This window comes from Phocoena phocoena, chromosome 2, assembly GCF_963924675.1.
Source record: "Phocoena phocoena chromosome 2, mPhoPho1.1, whole genome shotgun sequence".
Lineage (NCBI taxonomy): Eukaryota > Metazoa > Chordata > Mammalia > Artiodactyla > Phocoenidae > Phocoena > Phocoena phocoena.
In genome coordinates, this window is record NC_089220.1 from 73,480,388 (window position 1) to 73,497,076 (window position 16,689).

A 16,689-nucleotide genomic window follows, 5' to 3' on the forward strand; every position below is an offset into this window, starting at 1 on the left:
GGCCTGGGCCTCACACCGACTTGGAGTCTCCGCGCTACCTGCTGCCTTACCGGGGTGTCCGCTAGGGCTGGGCCTGTCGTGCTGGGACAATACAGACGGAGTCCTTACACCATCTTGTGATAAAGGCAGTTTATTTTCTTGAACAGTAGCGCTGGGAGCAGGAAGGATAGAGATCCGTGTTCAGAAGTGAGGCAGGACGCTGTTTACCATAGCTGGTTCCCTGGCAGCTTTGTAAATTGGCTCTAACCGCAGTGGAATCGGGGCCCTGGCTGGATCAGGAGGCGCCCATATGGCTCCTCTTGTTTCACACAAAGGATCTGCTGTGCAGCAAGCACTGGTCAAGAGGGGAGGAGAGGGCTGGTCAGAGGAGAGGGTCCCTACAGCAGCCGCTGGCCTGTGTGTCCACTCCCCACCCCCCACACAGGCACACACATTCCTCACTCACCCAGGAGCAGGTAGAAGACCCGGGCGGCCACCTTACGGGGACTGAGAGGTGGCACCAGGCTGCTGAAGTCAGGCTCCCTCTTGGCCTGCAGCTCCCGTGCCACTGCCCTGTGGGGGTCAAGGACTGTGAGCTGAGGCTGCGGCCCAGGCCACCCACGGAGGCGTGCCCTTCCTGGTACCTGTGCACAGCCTCCAGCGAGAGCGGCTCAGGCTCTGGGGGCAGCTCCACAGGCATCTCCACAGGCACCTCAGGGAGCTCAGGCACCACGGGCAACGCAGGGGCTTCTGGCTCCTCAGCCCAGGCCCTAGGAGAACACGGGAGTTGGGTGGAGCAGGGAAGGTGGCAGCTGTGACAGTGACGAGGGGCACAGCCATCCTAGCTGGGGCTGCCGCTTACCACCGTTCTTCCGGGGGGACGAGGCTGATGCGGGTCTTCTCCTCCTCGGCCGCTTCTAGGGAGATCTCTGTCAGGGGGAGGGGAAGGTCCTGAGTGGGTGTGTTTGCATCTGAGCAGTTGGGATTTGGGGGCCACTTGGTCCACCTGGGTGCCAGAGCTGGCACTGACTTGTTAAAAGTACCCAGGGGGTGGGGGGAGGGGACTGAAGAGACTCAGTCTGTGCTTCCTTCCGTTAAGTGGAGCACCAGTTTCCTGGGACAGTGGTCAGGGTGGTGGTCTCCACCGTCCCTTTTCCAGATGCTTACCTGAAGGCAGCATGAGGGGCCCACTGGGCTCCAGGGCCTCCCTCAGGACCTGGGGATGAGAGGAGGAGAACTAAGACCCCAAGCCATCACAGCAGCACCGGGGGCAGGGGTGAAGCAGCTCTAGCCCTGAACCAGCCTGGCTGGGACTTGGTGCCCGTGGCTCACATGGGCAGAAAAAAGCAGGCTGTTGGAGCTCAGGCAAAGCAGGAAGGAGTGAGGGTGCCGTTACCTCGATATCGCTTGGAGTTTCAGCCTTTCTCCTTTCCTCCTCAGCTGCCGCCTCCCTCTCAGCTTCCTCTTCCTCAGGCTCCAGGGGGGGCCTTCTCCTGAGTGCTAGCGGGAGTGGCTGGGCACAGTGGGTCCAGAAAGCCAGCAGTTCTTGGGGTAGCCGGCCAGCTGACGACGGGGCAGCAGGGAGAGGGTTTGAGGCGTGAGGAACACCAGGAGTGAGGGACAGGGGTTCAGAGGATCCCACACACCAGCTCCCACCATTCCTCACAGTGAGTCGGGGTTCGGAACAGCTCTGCAGGGCTCGTGATCATCCTCTCAGGAGGCTGCACCATTGGCTGTGTGGTGGGAAAGGCCAGAAGGCTGGTTAGGAAGGAGCCACTGCTCCTTACCCACCTGCAGTGCCTTGTTCCAGGGCTTCTGGCCTTCTAGCTCTTTCAGGCTCATTCTCTGCTCGTTGCTAAAAGGACTTTCAACTGATGCCCTTGGATGTGCTAGACGGGGTAGTGAAGTGGTATGTGGGCAAACCCCCAACATGTGCACTTTGGGGACTGTTCTCGTGCCCCCCCCCCCCCCCCCGGGAGTTTAGGAGACCCAGCGTGCACCTGCTTCCCTCCATCCCTCCAGAGCCTGGGCTGTACTCACACACTCCCGGCAGTGGGCTCTGGTTTGCATTTGTTCCAGGAATTCCTTCCGGGGTATCTGGGTCTCCCGGTCCCAGAATAATAAGCGGCGGCGGCGGCGGGCAGGTGGTCTGGGAGGTGGGGAGACTGGGGGCCTCCTCTGCTGAGGGGGGAGGGGAGGTGGGAGCAAGGCTACCCGTTACTCCTTTCCCTGTGGTCCTCGTGGACTGCAGACATGCCCCAACCTGCCGTCCCTCGCGGTGCCCTGGGAGAGGGTGCAGCTCCCACCCTGTATGGGGTGCCCATCCCGATAAAATGGGGTGGCACCTTTTACTAATTTGCTCAAAGGCCTGTGGAAGCTAGCAGTGGCCTTTGGCTTGGGGAAACTGAAAATGGGTGAGCAGTTCTGGCAGAGGAGGGCGAAAAGGAGGCGGCTTGGAGGAGCATTACTCACCTCTGGGCTGAGTGGGGCTGGCAGACGCAGCTCCAGCGGGGGGGTTACCTCTGCAAAAACACTCGAGGTCCCAGCTCTGCCCCACACCCTTTGTCCTCAAAGCCACCCAGGCGAGATGCTAGAGAGTCCTCCCTTCAGCAAGTTAGAATACGGGGCCACTGTCTGCAGCAGCTGTACAGGGACCCCCGGGAAGGACCCTGGCATGGCAGGTACTCACCAGGAAGTAGGGCCTCGGGCTCCCAGCCTGGTGGCTTCAGCTCCTCGGGGGCCAGGACCCGACCCGGAAGTGGCTCTACAGCCTCCTCCACCCTGAGGGGAAATGGGCAAGAGAATGAAGATACCCTCCCAGCAATGACCCCTACCTGGCCCAGGGGTTCCTGCCCTTACTCTGCAAGAGCTAGAGGTGAGGGCGGGGGGATTGTGATCTCCCTCTCTGGGGCCCGGAGCTCCTCTTCGTACTCTGTGAAGAGAAGGTCAGGGCTCAGAACACAGAAGAGATGGGAACACTGCCCAGCCCAGGCTGCCCGTGCCGGAGGCCTGACCATCCAGCACCAGGCGGGCCCTACGCGGCCACGTGGACCTGCCTAGCCGACGTTCCTCTAACAAGATGGCTTCCTCCTCCTCTGCGATCAGCAGGTCCAAGTCTCGGCGGCTGATCTCTGGGAGGTCCCGTTCACCCTGTCAGGAGAGGGAGAACCAAGGTGAGGGGACTCAATTCCATTTCTGTCTGAGAGACATGCCACAGGGCTGGGCCAGACCGAGGAAGCCCGTGGGGGCTCCAGCGCTGGGGGCAGTGGTGGGGAAACGGAGGTGGAGAAGGCAGGACTCTGGGGGCAGAAGGAAGCAGATGCAGGGGGGACTGGGCCAGCAGAAGCAGGACTCGGGCCTCAGGCTCCGTGTGCAGGGGGTCAGCTCACCTCAATCTTTAGCATACGTATGGGCTCCACCTCCAGGAGCGTGATGGCCTCGGGAGACGGTGCAGTGACCAGAATCCTTTCTGGAGGGGAGGGAAGTCACACCAGCCCGGTGTTCCTTTCCAAGTCCCCCCACCCATGTGATAAGGCAAAAGCATGGACTCTGGAGTCAAGTCCACCTGGGTTCTAGTCAGGCCCCGGCCAGTCACTGGCAAGCTGACCCAGGACACATCGCTTAACCGCTATGGGCTTCACTTTCCTCATCTGTAAACTGGGGATAATAATTCTGATCTCACAGGACTCTTGTGAGCAGTAACGACACTGTACACATACAGTGCCCCTCACAGGGCCTCGCTCCTGAAAGAAGCTCAAAGACAGTGATTTCTTCAGCTCTTAGATGTTCCTCTACCTCTCACCAAAGAGAAGGCTCTCTCTGCTCACCTGGCTCTATAGGAACTTCAGGAGGGATCTCTTCAAGAACTCTCTCTGGGATCACAGCCTCTAGGAGGTGTTGAATCTTTGGGGAGGGATTGGGGACAAAAGATAGGGTTCAGCTTCAGCGCCCTGCTTCCCCACTTTCACAACCTTATTCAGACAATGGACTGGACAGTGGTAGCCCTTTATGCCTAATTCTGTGGCACTGACAGCAGCATGCAGTGAACCCACTCACCATCCGGTTTCCTTTCCTCCCGTTCCCGCCCCCACCCAATCACCTAGACTGTGTTCATTTGTCTGTGAAAGAAGTACTGCAGCCTTATGTCAAGTGTTGGGGACAGCGGGAACAGAAAAGATTCTTGATCTTAAGGACTATACGGTCTAGTGGGGAGACGAGTTTGTATACGACCCCAGCAAGAGCCAGCCGAAGGATGCTGTACACCTGAAACTAGCACAACACTGTAAATCAACTACACTTCAATAAAAGTTGTTTGTTTTGAAAAAAAAAATTAAAAAGTAAGAGTCAACACAAAGGATAAACAAGGCCCTAGTGATGTGCTGAGTTCTAGAACATTTGGTTCTGGCCGGGAGTCGTATAAAGACTTGATAGAAAAGTGCAGAAATTGAGCGATGTCTGTAAGAGAACGGGGGGTGACCATTATGGCCTAGGGAAACAGCAAAAGTAAAGAAGTAAATGTGGCATCTTTGGGGCATAGGTGCCAGGCTGGTGTTTGGGAGCCAAAGATGCCCAGGGGATGTGCTGAGAGATGTCTAGGGATGGCTACCTCTGGACCAGGGTATGGAGAGCCTTAAATGCTAGTATTCTGTTGGCAGTGGGGAGCCACTGGAGGTGTCTTTTTTTTTTTTTTTTTTTTGCGGTACGCGGGCCTTTCACTGTTGTAGCCTCTCCCGTTGTGGGACACAGGCTCCGGACGCGCAGGCTCAGCGGCCATGGCTCACGGGCCCAGCCGCTCCGCGGCACATGGGATCTTCCCGGACCGGGGCACGAACCCGTGTCCCCTGCATCGGCAGGCAGACTCTCAACCACTGCGCCACCAGGGAAGCCCTAGAGTTGTCTTTGAAGGAAGGAAGTAACACTGTCTAAGCTGTAGGGGTGTTAGGAATGGATGGACAAGGACATGGGAAACCCAGTGCCGAGGGACACTGAGGGCGTGGACTGTGGGCTTGGCTCTTGGAATGGTGTGGAGACAAGAGCTGCCTCTAGGTTGGTCCTGAATAGGTAAGTGCAGCAGACTTGCCTGGATGGGTCCACCATGGCAATTGCACTGCAATGACTTCTGTGGGGCAGAGCTGTAGCAGGCTCCCCATCCCACCCCCACCCAAGTGTCAGACTGGCAACTCATCAGTCTGAGGTGTCCAGGAGGAATGAGACCTACCTGAGGGATTTTGAAGGGACTGGGCAGTATGGGTTCCACAGACATCATCCCAAAAAAGGGGTCTGGAGCATCTTCCAGAGTCTCCATCCTGACCAGGTGATTAGGCAGCAGCAGGCTGGGTCTGAGGGAGAATGGGGGCTGTCAAGGACTGAGGCCAAGCAGGGAGGTTCCCTTCCAAAGACTGGGCGGTCCCAGTCCCAGGGACACACTCACAGGTCAGTCTCCACCATATCAATGCGGATCCGCAGCTGGGCCCGGTGCAGGCGCTCCAGGATGTGCTGGATGTCCTCTGCGGGCAGAGAGAACAAGATAGGGTGCCAGCCCATGGGAGGACCGCTCAGCTGTGCCCCACCTCAGAGCCTTCTAGCCTTACCTACAAGGTACTGACATTGTTGAGAGTAGACCCGAATGACGCCGATCTGGAGCTGGGCTGAGAGATAAAGGGAGAAGCGGGGCCGCGGCAGGCCTGGCAGCGGGGGCTGCACTCGTACCAGCACGTAATTGAGGATTTCCTCGCTGGGGGAACGATGCACCCTGATCACCGCTGCGCCAAAGACCAGCTCCACAGCCCAGCGTAATCCATCCCCTAACCCACAATGGCCCCAGGCCCCTCTTTTCTTTTCTGGGCCTTACCAGGTCTTCACCACGTTCACCTTCAGGTATTCACGCTTCACCAACCGGGTGCCGCGCGTTGCCGCCAGCCTGGAAGAAGGACGAGGAGTGAGGATGGAGGAGAAGCCCTCAGGCTGGGATCCCTGGGCGCCCCTCCCGGTGCGCCCACCCTGGCTCAGCCCTCCCTTACCAGATGGTGGCGAAGCAGCCCGTGTGGCGCTGAAGCACGCTGGGATAGTAGAACATGGTCCCTCCGGAGTTGCACCCTCGTCTACACCACTCTTCCGTTCGGATCTCAGTCCGAATTCTTCAGGGCACAGGATTTCCCAACACCCGTCGAAGAGAAGGATGTGGACAAGCGGCGCAGCAAGTGCACCCAGAATGCCAAATAAACGAACCGATAAACGATGGGTGGATAAACGATTAAGGGGATAAGTAAATGGAGACGCACACTGGATACACAGGAGCAGGGACACTCTCTCCGTCCGCCCTGAGCCGGTTCGCACGCTGCATGGGTGCTTCGTACTTACTGGAGCCTCGCGGGTTGGGTTCCAGATTGGAGATGCACAGCTCCGCGACGGGAAGCCCGAGCTGCGACCCAGACCAGGTCCGGAGGGAGAACGGGTGTCCTCCGCAGAGAAGCCGGTCTCTCGGCCTTTGCACAGCTTCGGCCCCTGCCCGGTCCCGCGGCTGCAGGGCTAGATCCCGCCGCAGGGAGCGCGTGCTCTGGTGCTCCGCGCCCCTCCTCATTAGATGGCGGCGGCCCCCAAAGCAGCCAATGGGGAACAGGGTCAGCTTGGGGCACTGGCTGCAGGGCGCCAAGTAGGCTGCCTGGTTGGAGGCCACAGGGGGCTCCCGAGGCAGGCAGCGAACCAATGGGAAGAACCCTGCACGCGAGGGAGTGGGGGGTGGGGGGCGGGGGGGGGCATTGTGAGGTGTCCCGACCAATGGGCTCTCGTCCTCGCCTGGGCAACAGGGGTTCCTCAGAGGTGCTTCTCTGCGGACCAATGAGCGGGGAGCAGACCCCAGCCTCGCCTGCAGCGAGCCTGGTAACAAGGGTGCTTCAACTACCGGGGAGGTTGCAGCATGCCAAGGGCAACCGCTACGCCCTGTTTGGGGCGCCTGACCTGCGGTTAGACCTTGCCTTTTCCCCCAAATCCCACCGAGTAGCAATTGGTTGGTCCGCCTTTGTTCCCAGCCTAGGGCCTATGGTGAGCTAGGGAGGTAGAAACACGTATGAGGTGGCCTTGGAGCCGCCCCAGGTCGTTGGGGAAGAAAGACCTCACAGGAAGCAGCGAGGGCACGGGCTGGGTCATTTCCTAAATCTGAACAGTTTAGGTTGTGGCATTCCTCACCTGGCTGTTGTGAATGTTTTCCTGGCTGAGACTTCAGTTTTGCTGGATGCAGGGCATACTGCTCAGCCTACAAAAGCTGTTTTGTCTCAAAAATTCTTTGTGTAATATAAGTTGTATGGTTGTAGTTACAAATATCCCATTCCCCATGCCTCCTGCCTTCGCACAGCCATTTCTTTGGCCTAGAATATCCTTCCCAGTCTTGACTCCAGGGCATGCTTCTGCCTCTTTATTAAGACTCAGCTCTTCACACCATACACAAAAATAAATTCAAAATGGCTTAAAGACTTAAATAAGACATGACACCATAAAACTCCTGGAAGAGAACTAGGCAAAACAGTCTCAGACATAGACTGCAGCGATATTTTCTTAGATCAGTCTCCCAAGGCAAAAGAAATAAAGCCAAAAATTAACAAATGGGACCTAATCAAACTTAGAAGCTTTTGCACAGCAAAGGAAACCATAAACAAAAGGAAAAAACCTACTGAACGGGAGAAAATATTTGCAAACGACGCGACCGGCACAGGCTTAATTTCCAAAATATACAAACGGCACATACAACGCAATATCAAAAAAAAAAAAAAAAAACCCAATCAAAAAATGGGCAGAAGACCTAAATAGTCGTTTCTCCAAAGAAGACATACTGATGGCTCTCACAGGCACATGAAAAGATGTTCAACATCGCTGATTATTAGAGAAATGCAAGTCAAAACTATTTATTTTACTTTATTTAAAAATATTTATTTACTTTGGCTGCATGCAGAATCTTAGTTGCAGCATGCAGACTTCTTAGTTGAGGCATGCAGACTCCTTAGTTGTGGCATGCGGACTCTTAGTTGAGGCATGCATGTGAGTTCTAGTTCCCTGACCAGGGATCGAACCCGGGCTCCCTGCATTGGGAGCATGGAGTCCTACCCACTGGATCACCAGGGAAGTCTCCCCAAACTATTAATACAATAAGGTATCACCTCACTTCAATCAGAATGGCCATGATTAAAAAGTCTACAAACAATAAATGCTGGAGAGGGTGTAGAGAAAAGGGAACCCTCCTACACTGTTGGTGGGAATGTAAACTGGCATAGCCATAATGGAAAAAAGTATGGCGGTTCCTTAAAAAACTAAAAATAGGGACTTCCCTGCTGGCTCAGTGGTTAAGAGTCCGCCTGCCAATGCAGGGGACACAGGTTTGATCCCTGGTCCAGGAAGATCCCACATGCCTCAGAACAACTAAGCCCCGCAGAACAACTAAGTTGTGCGCCACAACTACTGAGCTTGCGCTCTAGAGCCCGTGAGCCACAACTACTGAAGCCCGTGCACCTAGAGCCCGTGCTCCACAACAAGAGAAGCCACCGCAATGAGAAGCCCGCACACCACAACGAAGAGTAGCCCCCACTCACCACAACTAGAGAAAGCCCGCGCGCAGCACGGAAGACCCAACGCAGCCAAAAATAAATTAAAAAAAAAAAAACTAACTAAAAATAGAGCTACCTATGATCCAGCAATCCTGCTCCTGGGCATATATCTGGAAAAGACGAAAACTCTAATTTGAAAAGACATGTGCACCCCAATGTTCATAGCAGCATTATTTGCAACAGGCAAGATGTGGAAGCAACCTAAGGGTCCATCAACAGATGAATGGATAAAGAAGATGTGGTACATATATACAATACAATACTACTCAGCCATAAAAAAGAACAAAATAATCCTTTTGGAGCAACATGGATGGACCTAGAGATTATTATACTAAGTGAAGTCAGACCGAGACAGACAAATATTATATCACTTATATGTAGAACCTAAAAAAGAACACAAATGAACTTATTTACAAAACAGGAACAGACTCACAAACATAGGAAAAAAACTTACGGTTACCAAAGGGGAAAGGGGAGGGAGGGATAAATTAGGAATATGGGGTTAACAGATACACACCACTATATATAAAATAGATAACCAATAAGGACATACTGTATAGCACAAGGAGCTATATTCAATATCTTGTAATAACCTATGATGGAAAGAATCTGGAAAAATATATAACCGAACCACTTTGCTGTACATTTGAAAGTAACAGAATATTGTAAGTCAACTATAGTTTAATTTAAAAAAAAAAAGACTCAGCTCTTATTGCAGCCAAGCTGACCCTATTTTATTTTGTTCCTTCAATCTGGGAACTCTTGAGAGGTTCTTGTTTTTTCCATTAGTGCCTGAAACTTAGCTCAGCAAATGTTTGTCAGAGGAATGTGCAATTGCCCTAAATTTACCACCACAGAATATCAAGGCTGAACGGGATTTCAAAATCTAGTCCAAGACTTGCCTTTACAGATGAGAAAACAGAGGCCCATATGGATTGTTTGTTCCAGACCACACAGCTCCTTAGTGGCAGCCTGGTTGGGAACTCTGCTCTTTTGAATTCCAGTGTTCCCAATCCCTATTCCATGGTGCTTGGCTAAATTGGTTTCTACATGATACTTACAAATTGTTTCGATCACTGTACATATATTGTCAGTGTTCACAAGCGTTCACGCTGGGGCACAAATATGATAAAGTGGGGGCACCTGCCCTTAAGGTGCTTAGGACCTAGTAGTTTAAGAGATAAAGGACACAGTAATTTGCTCATTCATCTGTCCGTTCATTCAACAAGTATTTATTACATGCCTACCATGTGCCAGGCACTACTCTAGACACTGGAGATATAGCAATGAACAAAACAAGTCCCTGTTCTCATGGAATAGGCAAGGAGTGACGATAAACAAGTAGACAAATAGAAATGTGTGAAGTGGTAATCAGTGCTATGAAGAAAAATGAGGCAGCATAAGAGAATAGAGAATAGTGAGGGCTGCTATTTGGGTTGGGTGCTCAGGGAAGCCCTCTCTGAAGAGAGGGGGCAAGTCATGTGCTTACCTGAAGGAAGAGTGTTTTAGTCAAAAGAACCAGCAAGTGCAAAGGTCCTGAGGCAGAAATGTCTGGTGGGTTCAGGGGGCCTGGAGCAAAGTAACTGAGGAGAAGAATAGCAAGGGGTGCGGTTAGAAAGGAGAATGGGGCCATATCACCTTGAAGGCCATTGTAAGGATTTGGGCTCTTACCCTGAGTGAATTGAAAGCCAACGGAGGATTTCAAGCAGAGGAATGACGTGATAAGATTTATGTGTTAAGAGGATCTCTTCTGTGTTGAGAATGGGCTGAAGGTGGACAAGAGTGGAAGCAGAAAGAAGAGGTGTGAGAGATGATGGTGTTTGAACCAGTCTTGGTTGGGGAAGCAGAGTCAGATTCTGGATAGATTTTGAAGGAAGGAATGATAGGATTTGCTGATGGGTTGGATGTGGGGTGTAACAGAAAATGAAGTGAAGGTCCAGGAGGGATTTCAGCAGGGCCCGTGCACACTCAGTACCCAATTTCCTCACTGCCTATGCAGATGCCTGTTGGGGCTCCTGGCTTCTCAGGATGACAATGAGGAAGGGCCAAGGAGGCAGAAAGGCTCAAAAGCAGTGAAGTTTGTCAGGTGAGACAGCAAGAAGTTCCTCAAGAATCTAGACATCCAGATTTGATCATGTCAGTGAGCCACTCAAAGCTTATAAAAGTGACATGACAGGAAGGAGCTGGTCTGGGAGGCTACCTCTCCGCCAATTTGGTGTCATGTACGGGAAGTGGGAAGCTGGAGGCTGTGGTAGTCGGGTTAAGCCGTGAACTAGTCTGGTGGAGATGAGTGTAGGATGAGGTAGGATGACCGGTGGCCTTGTGAAGAAGAACTACCAGTTTGGGAGCAAGATAAACATGGGGCAAGGGAGAGTGGTGTTGGTGGATTTGGACCCCTGGGATCCCAGCAGACAGAGTGCTGGTGACGTGGCGGTCTAGGCCATGTTGTCTGTCGTGGTGCTCAGGTAGAGTGAGGAGACCTGTTTGGGAGCAGCCTTCAGTTGGGGTGACAGTGCCCCAGGTACCGGGAGAAGAGGCACCAGGGCATGGTCTGCCCAGGGCACAGGAGGCTCAGCCACTCTTCCCTCTGATTTCCTCCCCTGCCAGGCCCCAGGGCCTCCATCTCATCATTTCAGGTCTGTTCATTGAGACCTCCAAGCCAGAGTCCAACCCTAGGCTGAATCGGAGCCCTCTAGCCAAGGACTGTGGACACCGGATTTCCCTTATGAAGGTGGCCACAGTGGCCATAGGCTCAGTGCCCCTCTTTTTGGCTGACCCCAACCCTCTCCCTAATCCTGGTTGCCTAGAGGGTACAGAGAGCCAGGCCCAGAACCTGAAGCTTCCTAGCCCAGACAGCTTGCTAGCCCGAACCTGTGGCTGGAGGAGAGGAAAGAGGCCCAGAGATGCCAGCAGGAAGAGAACCCGAGTGCCCTGCCCTCAGGTTACATCCCCATCATCTCTCTGTGACCCTGCTGCCTTCTTCTCTCAACAAGTCCGATGCTGATTCCTTTTCAATAAAATTTTATTTTCAATCCTTAGTGAAGATCTAAGAAGAAAATATAAAGTGCTAGGTTTTAGGGTTGCGGGCAGAGGGAAAGGCCCCCTGAGTTCGCGCCATCTGTACTTGCCCAGTTCAGTTCCTCAAGAGACGAAAGAGGGTATATCTCAAAATTAAAAAAAAAAAAGTCATCCTTGAGTTCCCCACCAACCAGGGTCTATGAGGAGTTCAAGGACTAAATCATCACAGACAACCAATGAGAATGATCACCATGGGAGGCAGGTCGAGAGCGTGGAGGAAGAGGCTCTCTCAAAGCAGATAGGTGGAACAGAGAGAGGAGAAGGAGGCTGGGTCCTCCAGGCTCTGCACCAGGGACAGGATGGCTGCCTGATCCTCTGGAGTCTTCTCCAGTAAATGTCGGGCAAAGGCCTGCTCCATCTGCACGAAGAGGTCGGGAGAGGGGGTTGTGAGCACGGCAGGCAGGGCCGGACACTATGCCCAGGGGCTCTTTCCCCGGGAGGCCCTCTTCCTCCTCAACACCCCACTCCCATGCGGGCAGGCTGTTCCTGCCCTATCCCGACTCACCTGCACTGTGATAAGACTCTGTGGGGTGTGGTTGGGGCCAGGGCTCTCCTCCCAGAAATTCAGTGTCACCTGGAACTCGGGTGCGGGGCCCAGGCCCTGGAAGTACCTGGCCAGGTCTGAGAGAAAAGGTCAAGAGTTGGAAGAGAAGACAGAGGGTCTCAGGCAGGGAGGGATTGGGGAGGATCCCATAATGGAGACAGAGGGGTGGCAGTGGGGCCACTCAGAGACCAAGGCCAGAGCAGGAGCCTCGGGGTGGTGAGGCCGTTGCCTGGTGCCAGGGGAAATGTTAGGAACTGAGCTGCTACTCGCCTGTGGACAAATAGGGAAAGGGGCCCCCTTTTAGAGGTAGCCAGTCGTCACACAACCTGAAACCTGGGGGAGCTGGGGGAGCTTAAGAGTCCTCTCGGCGGCAGCCCTGGCTGCTAACACAGTTGTGCCACACCTCTGTTGCCTGCTCACAGCCTCCCTGCGCTAAGGCTCCCCGTGGCCCTGGGTCCCCTATACTCCGGGCCCCCACTCCCGAAGTCCAATTGACAGTGGAATGGAGGCAGGAAGTGGGATTCCAAGTGTGGATGGGAGAGGGGCAAGCTGAGGGGCGGCTGAGCGGTGGGCGAGGGCACGTGATGCACACAGCTCTCGCGAATGTGTGAGTGGTCGCTGGGCAGGTGTGTCCGGTGGGGGGTGCCCCGTGGCGCACCTTCCCATGATTACTGTACGCTCCCGTGTGGTGGTGCTCCCGAGGCGTGACAGCCTCGTGCTGGGCTTACCTGGTCCTCATCTTCCACGGCCTTGGCTGGGGAAGGGGGCTGCCAGGGCTGAGCACTGCACGAGTGCAGGGGCCGTGCCTGGGCTGTGACGGGGGATGTGCTGGAGGGAGCGCAGGGTGGTGGCCGGGCCCGTGGAGGGGGAACAGAGGTGGGGGAAGGGGCTCAGGGGCTCGGCGGGAGCAGCCTCACCTCTGCAGAAATAGGCGGTTCTGAAGAGCTCCACGCACTCGTTGCTGGGCAGCAGGTGTGGGCCTGGACCAGGTGGAGCCTGGGGCGCGCTCCAGGAGATGGGGATGGGGCAAAGGCGCTGCACAAAGAGGCCTCGGGAGTTGCTGGCCACCAGGACCCCTCTCTTGAGCTGGCTCAGCAAGCGCTGGGTGGGCTCTCGTGGGCCGGGTTTGGGAAATATCACCTGCTCCATGCCGCACTGGGAGACCGAGGGCTCAGCCACGAGGCGGCAGTCCAGGCTCTGCACCTGGGCCTCACCCACCACATGTCCATCGTAGATGAAGGTGAGCAGCAGAGAGTAGTCTGTGGACAAAGAAAGGCCAGCTGCACCGGTGCCCCTCCCCAGGGGCTCACTGGCCAGCAAGAGGCTCTGGAGAAATGAAGAGGGGCTTCCTGCAAATCCAGCATCCTCATTTTGCTGGCGAGGAACGTGAGGCTCAGAGAGAGAAACCAGGTAAGGGCTGGTGAGGACCAAGCAGGCCACAAGGTGGGGGCGGCAGCCGCACCTTCTAAGGATAGAGAAGGCGCCCTCCCTCCTCATCCTCACCGCCAACCCTCGGCAGCCCAGAGGGCTTCCCATCATACTTTCCCATCACTCAGGAGAAGAGCTAATACACAGATTCTCACTGAGGCCTTAATGGCCAGGGCCTTACAGTTTACAAGAGGGTCCCAGAGATCAGTCCTCTACTTAACCCACAGAATCAATGTCTCAAAGTGGATTTCCAGGGAACACAGTGTGTAGGGGGTATTTTTGAGAAGTGAGCTGTTTGGAGTGGTGGCAGGTGCACTGCCTAGAAACCAGTGCCTCTGAGTAAGGTGGCCCTGGTTTGCTGCAAGCCCTGACAGATTAGATAACACATACGTAGCCATAGGAGGACAAGGGAGGACGGGGGCAGGGGTGAGTCAGAAACGCCAAGTACCTGATCCTGGAGGGGGCAGAAGCTCTGGGGACACCAGATCTCCTTGGAGAGGGGCCTCAGCTGTGTCCCTACCTGGGGGGGAGGCAGAGGCACTGGTCATTCAGAGTGGACTGGGGAGTCCAAGGGCCAGAGGCTGTGGCATGGAGGATAACACAGGAGGCAGGGCACTTGGTACCTTCCTGAGGCTCAGGGCTGTTGCTGCTGCTCCCGGAGTCTGAATAGGCTGTTCCCCCGCTGGTCTCCACCAGCTCCTACAGACACAGTTTCTATCGTTGGCCCATCTCTCCCCCAGTTACTGTTCTGCCCTTAGGCCCACCCGGTTCCCTCCCCAGCTCTCACATTTTTGAGGGGGTCCTGGAGCAAGGAGGGGCTGAGTATGCAGTTCTTCGTGGTAACCTCATCCTCCTTCCTCTCAGAGGACACAGAACTGTGGTGTCGCTTTGATGGTGATTTCTGGGTCCCTGGCTGAGCTGTGGAACGTTGAGAGGGAGAGGAAGGTCAGAGCCTTAAGTGGGCACAGAGGGAAGGGGAGAGGTAGGAGGCAGTGAAAGGATGGGCAGGACCGGCAGGGAACCTGCTCCCCAAGGACAGGGCAGAACTCTGACTGAGGGGCCTGGAGGGAGGCCACCACCCTCCCAGGAGGCGCAGGGCTCCATCCTTCCTCCCCAGGCTGCTGATTCTAGGAGTGGTGGGGCAAAGGGACACCCACCGGGGAGGGTTCCAGGTGGCAGCAGCCGGTACACCTTGTAGGGCTCAGCCCCATCCCTGTGGCTATTCTCAGGAACCTCCTGGAACTCAGAACTCTTGTTCAGAGCACAGCGCAGACGAGTCTTCCAGATAGCAGGGCCTTCCGAGTCCCCCTCCTTGTACTTTTCCTTAAATATCGCCCAGGCCTAGGACCCAGCAGAAGTAAAGAAGAGGCAGCATGCTGTGGACCGCAGATCCTTTACCAAGGCTGGCTTCACGGATGTGTGGCCCGAGTGCTCACACAGAAGGGCCTCTGCTAGGTTTATGCTCAGCTATTGCCACCTTGAGATCCTTACTAAGGTTTGCGTTTTCATCTTGCATGGGGCTCTGACAAGTACGTAACGTAGCTGGTTCTACCCTGCAACCTCCCCTTTATCTGAAACCCAGGTGGACGCAACCGCTTGAGGGTGACAGTGCCAGTGTATATTCCATCCCTCCCTCCAAGGGGCTGGTTTCCGGGCCTTTCACCTTGAAGAAGGCGGCGTCCTGATCCTCCCGGAAGTCCTGCTTGCCTGCGTGCTTCCAGGGAATCCGGAACATGGTCTTGGCCGCATCTTCCCAGCACACTCCTGGGAACTGCCCACTCTCCACCTGCTCCACCACCCAGTTCCGGAGCTTCCGGGTGCAACGTGCCCTGCCTGATGCCATCCTGGGGATAAAAGCAGCAGGAAGTGTCAGGGGAACTGATACTTTGGGAAGAGTGAGATCCTGGCCCTTGGGGTTGGATTCCGGCAAGGGCCCCTAGAGATCTCATCCATCTTTTTGTCTCTATAGATATAATCTCAAACTTCTGAGGCTGAATTGTTTCATTTCTGCCGTCACTAGCGATGACCAAAAATACTTTCTTTTTAACATCCCAAGCTGTGGCATCTAGAAGGGAACCTTAGGCATTGGTCTTAATTTTAAGGTTTTTCAGGAATCTATTGTTCCCCTGGTGTTCTGCTGCTGGTGAGAGGCCCTGTCTGGATCCCCAAGTATTTACAGACACAGTGGCTGCTTGTGAGATGCCTCTTCAACCCTCTTCACTCACCACCCCCACAACCTATCCTTCGATGCCCCCCAACCTTCCCCCCCCTCCCCCCCCCCCCCCAGTCCCAGGGGTAGGTGGGGCAGGGAGCTGGGGGCAGGGGCAGAGCTGTGGGCGGGCGGAGGTGGGCAGGACCAGGAGGCAAGAAAACAATCAGGGGAGAGCAGCAGTCTTCTTCCCCAAACCCGGTAGCAGGTGCCCCTGTCCTATGCCTAGAGGGCTTGGGACACCGGCCTCCCCATCAGTCTTTCACTCATGCCAAATTCCAGCTCCCCGGCTCACAGGCCTTCTGTCTATTCCTCAGTCTAGCAGAGGGGTCCCCAGGAGCCTCTACCCACCACCTCCAATCTAGCCGGGCCTTCCCACCTAGACCCAGGCTGACACCTATTTTTGGTTAATCTTACCTGAGCTGCTCTGCAGGCTGTTCCCAGGGCTCAGCCGACCTCAGCTCAGCGCCTGGCTAGGCAGCTCCTGGATCTCTCCGCCCCTTTCTACAGTCCCCACCCTAAGTTTCAGTTCTCCTCCAGGGAGGTTCTTTTCCCCGAAATCACGTGGTCTCCGAGTTGCAGGGTAACTGGTTACCACCAGGGGGAAGCAGCATCTGAGAATCTTATCGTAGGAATCCTGCGGTCAGAGTCTGGAGGAGGGACCCTACTGCCTCAGGCTCATTCCCCTTCCTCCCTCAATATACTCCTTGCTTGTATCAGACCACCCCTATGACACTGCTGCTTCCCCAGGGAGGCCGCAGTGTCCCGGAGTCTGGCCTGGGGCCTCTGGATAGCTCTGTACCACTTGTGCATCTGTGTTCCCTCACGATGCCTGCTTGGTACCTACTAGGTCACCC

The 16,689-nt window shown here is 55.1% G+C and overlaps 2 protein-coding genes across 3 annotated transcripts; both read right to left on the reverse strand.

Annotated features, from left to right (window-relative positions):
* Window positions 1-242: 242 nt before the first annotated feature.
* Window positions 243-6,055, reverse strand: REC8 (REC8 meiotic recombination protein). Its single transcript, XM_065871689.1, has 19 exons — window positions 6,000-6,055; window positions 5,831-5,899; window positions 5,571-5,713; window positions 5,411-5,486; window positions 5,198-5,318; window positions 3,802-3,882; window positions 3,369-3,452; window positions 2,994-3,129; window positions 2,839-2,911; window positions 2,669-2,760; window positions 2,452-2,501; window positions 2,020-2,160; window positions 1,646-1,712; window positions 1,376-1,542; window positions 1,147-1,195; window positions 842-908; window positions 624-749; window positions 446-552; window positions 243-334 (listed from the first exon to the last, which is right to left on the reverse strand). The coding sequence occupies exons 1-19, from the start codon at window positions 6,053-6,055 to the stop codon at window positions 243-245; spliced, it is 1,797 nt and encodes a 598-aa protein (XP_065727761.1).
* A 5,825-nt stretch (window positions 6,056-11,880) lies between these two features.
* IRF9 (interferon regulatory factor 9) lies at window positions 11,881-16,342 on the reverse strand. Of its 2 annotated transcripts, none has more exons than XM_065871783.1 (9): window positions 16,250-16,342; window positions 15,287-15,467; window positions 14,781-14,964; window positions 14,411-14,541; window positions 14,247-14,322; window positions 14,072-14,143; window positions 13,113-13,454; window positions 12,157-12,272; window positions 11,881-12,009 (listed from the first exon to the last, which is right to left on the reverse strand). In XM_065871783.1, the coding sequence occupies exons 2-9, from the start codon at window positions 15,464-15,466 to the stop codon at window positions 11,881-11,883; spliced, it is 1,230 nt and encodes a 409-aa protein (XP_065727855.1). In that variant the 5' UTR covers window position 15,467; window positions 16,250-16,342. The 2 variants fall into 2 exon arrangements, with proteins under 2 accessions (XP_065727855.1, XP_065727853.1); XM_065871781.1 differs by lacking the exon at window positions 16,250-16,342 and adding an exon at window positions 15,651-15,688.
* Between the last annotated feature and the right edge of the window lie 347 nt (window positions 16,343-16,689).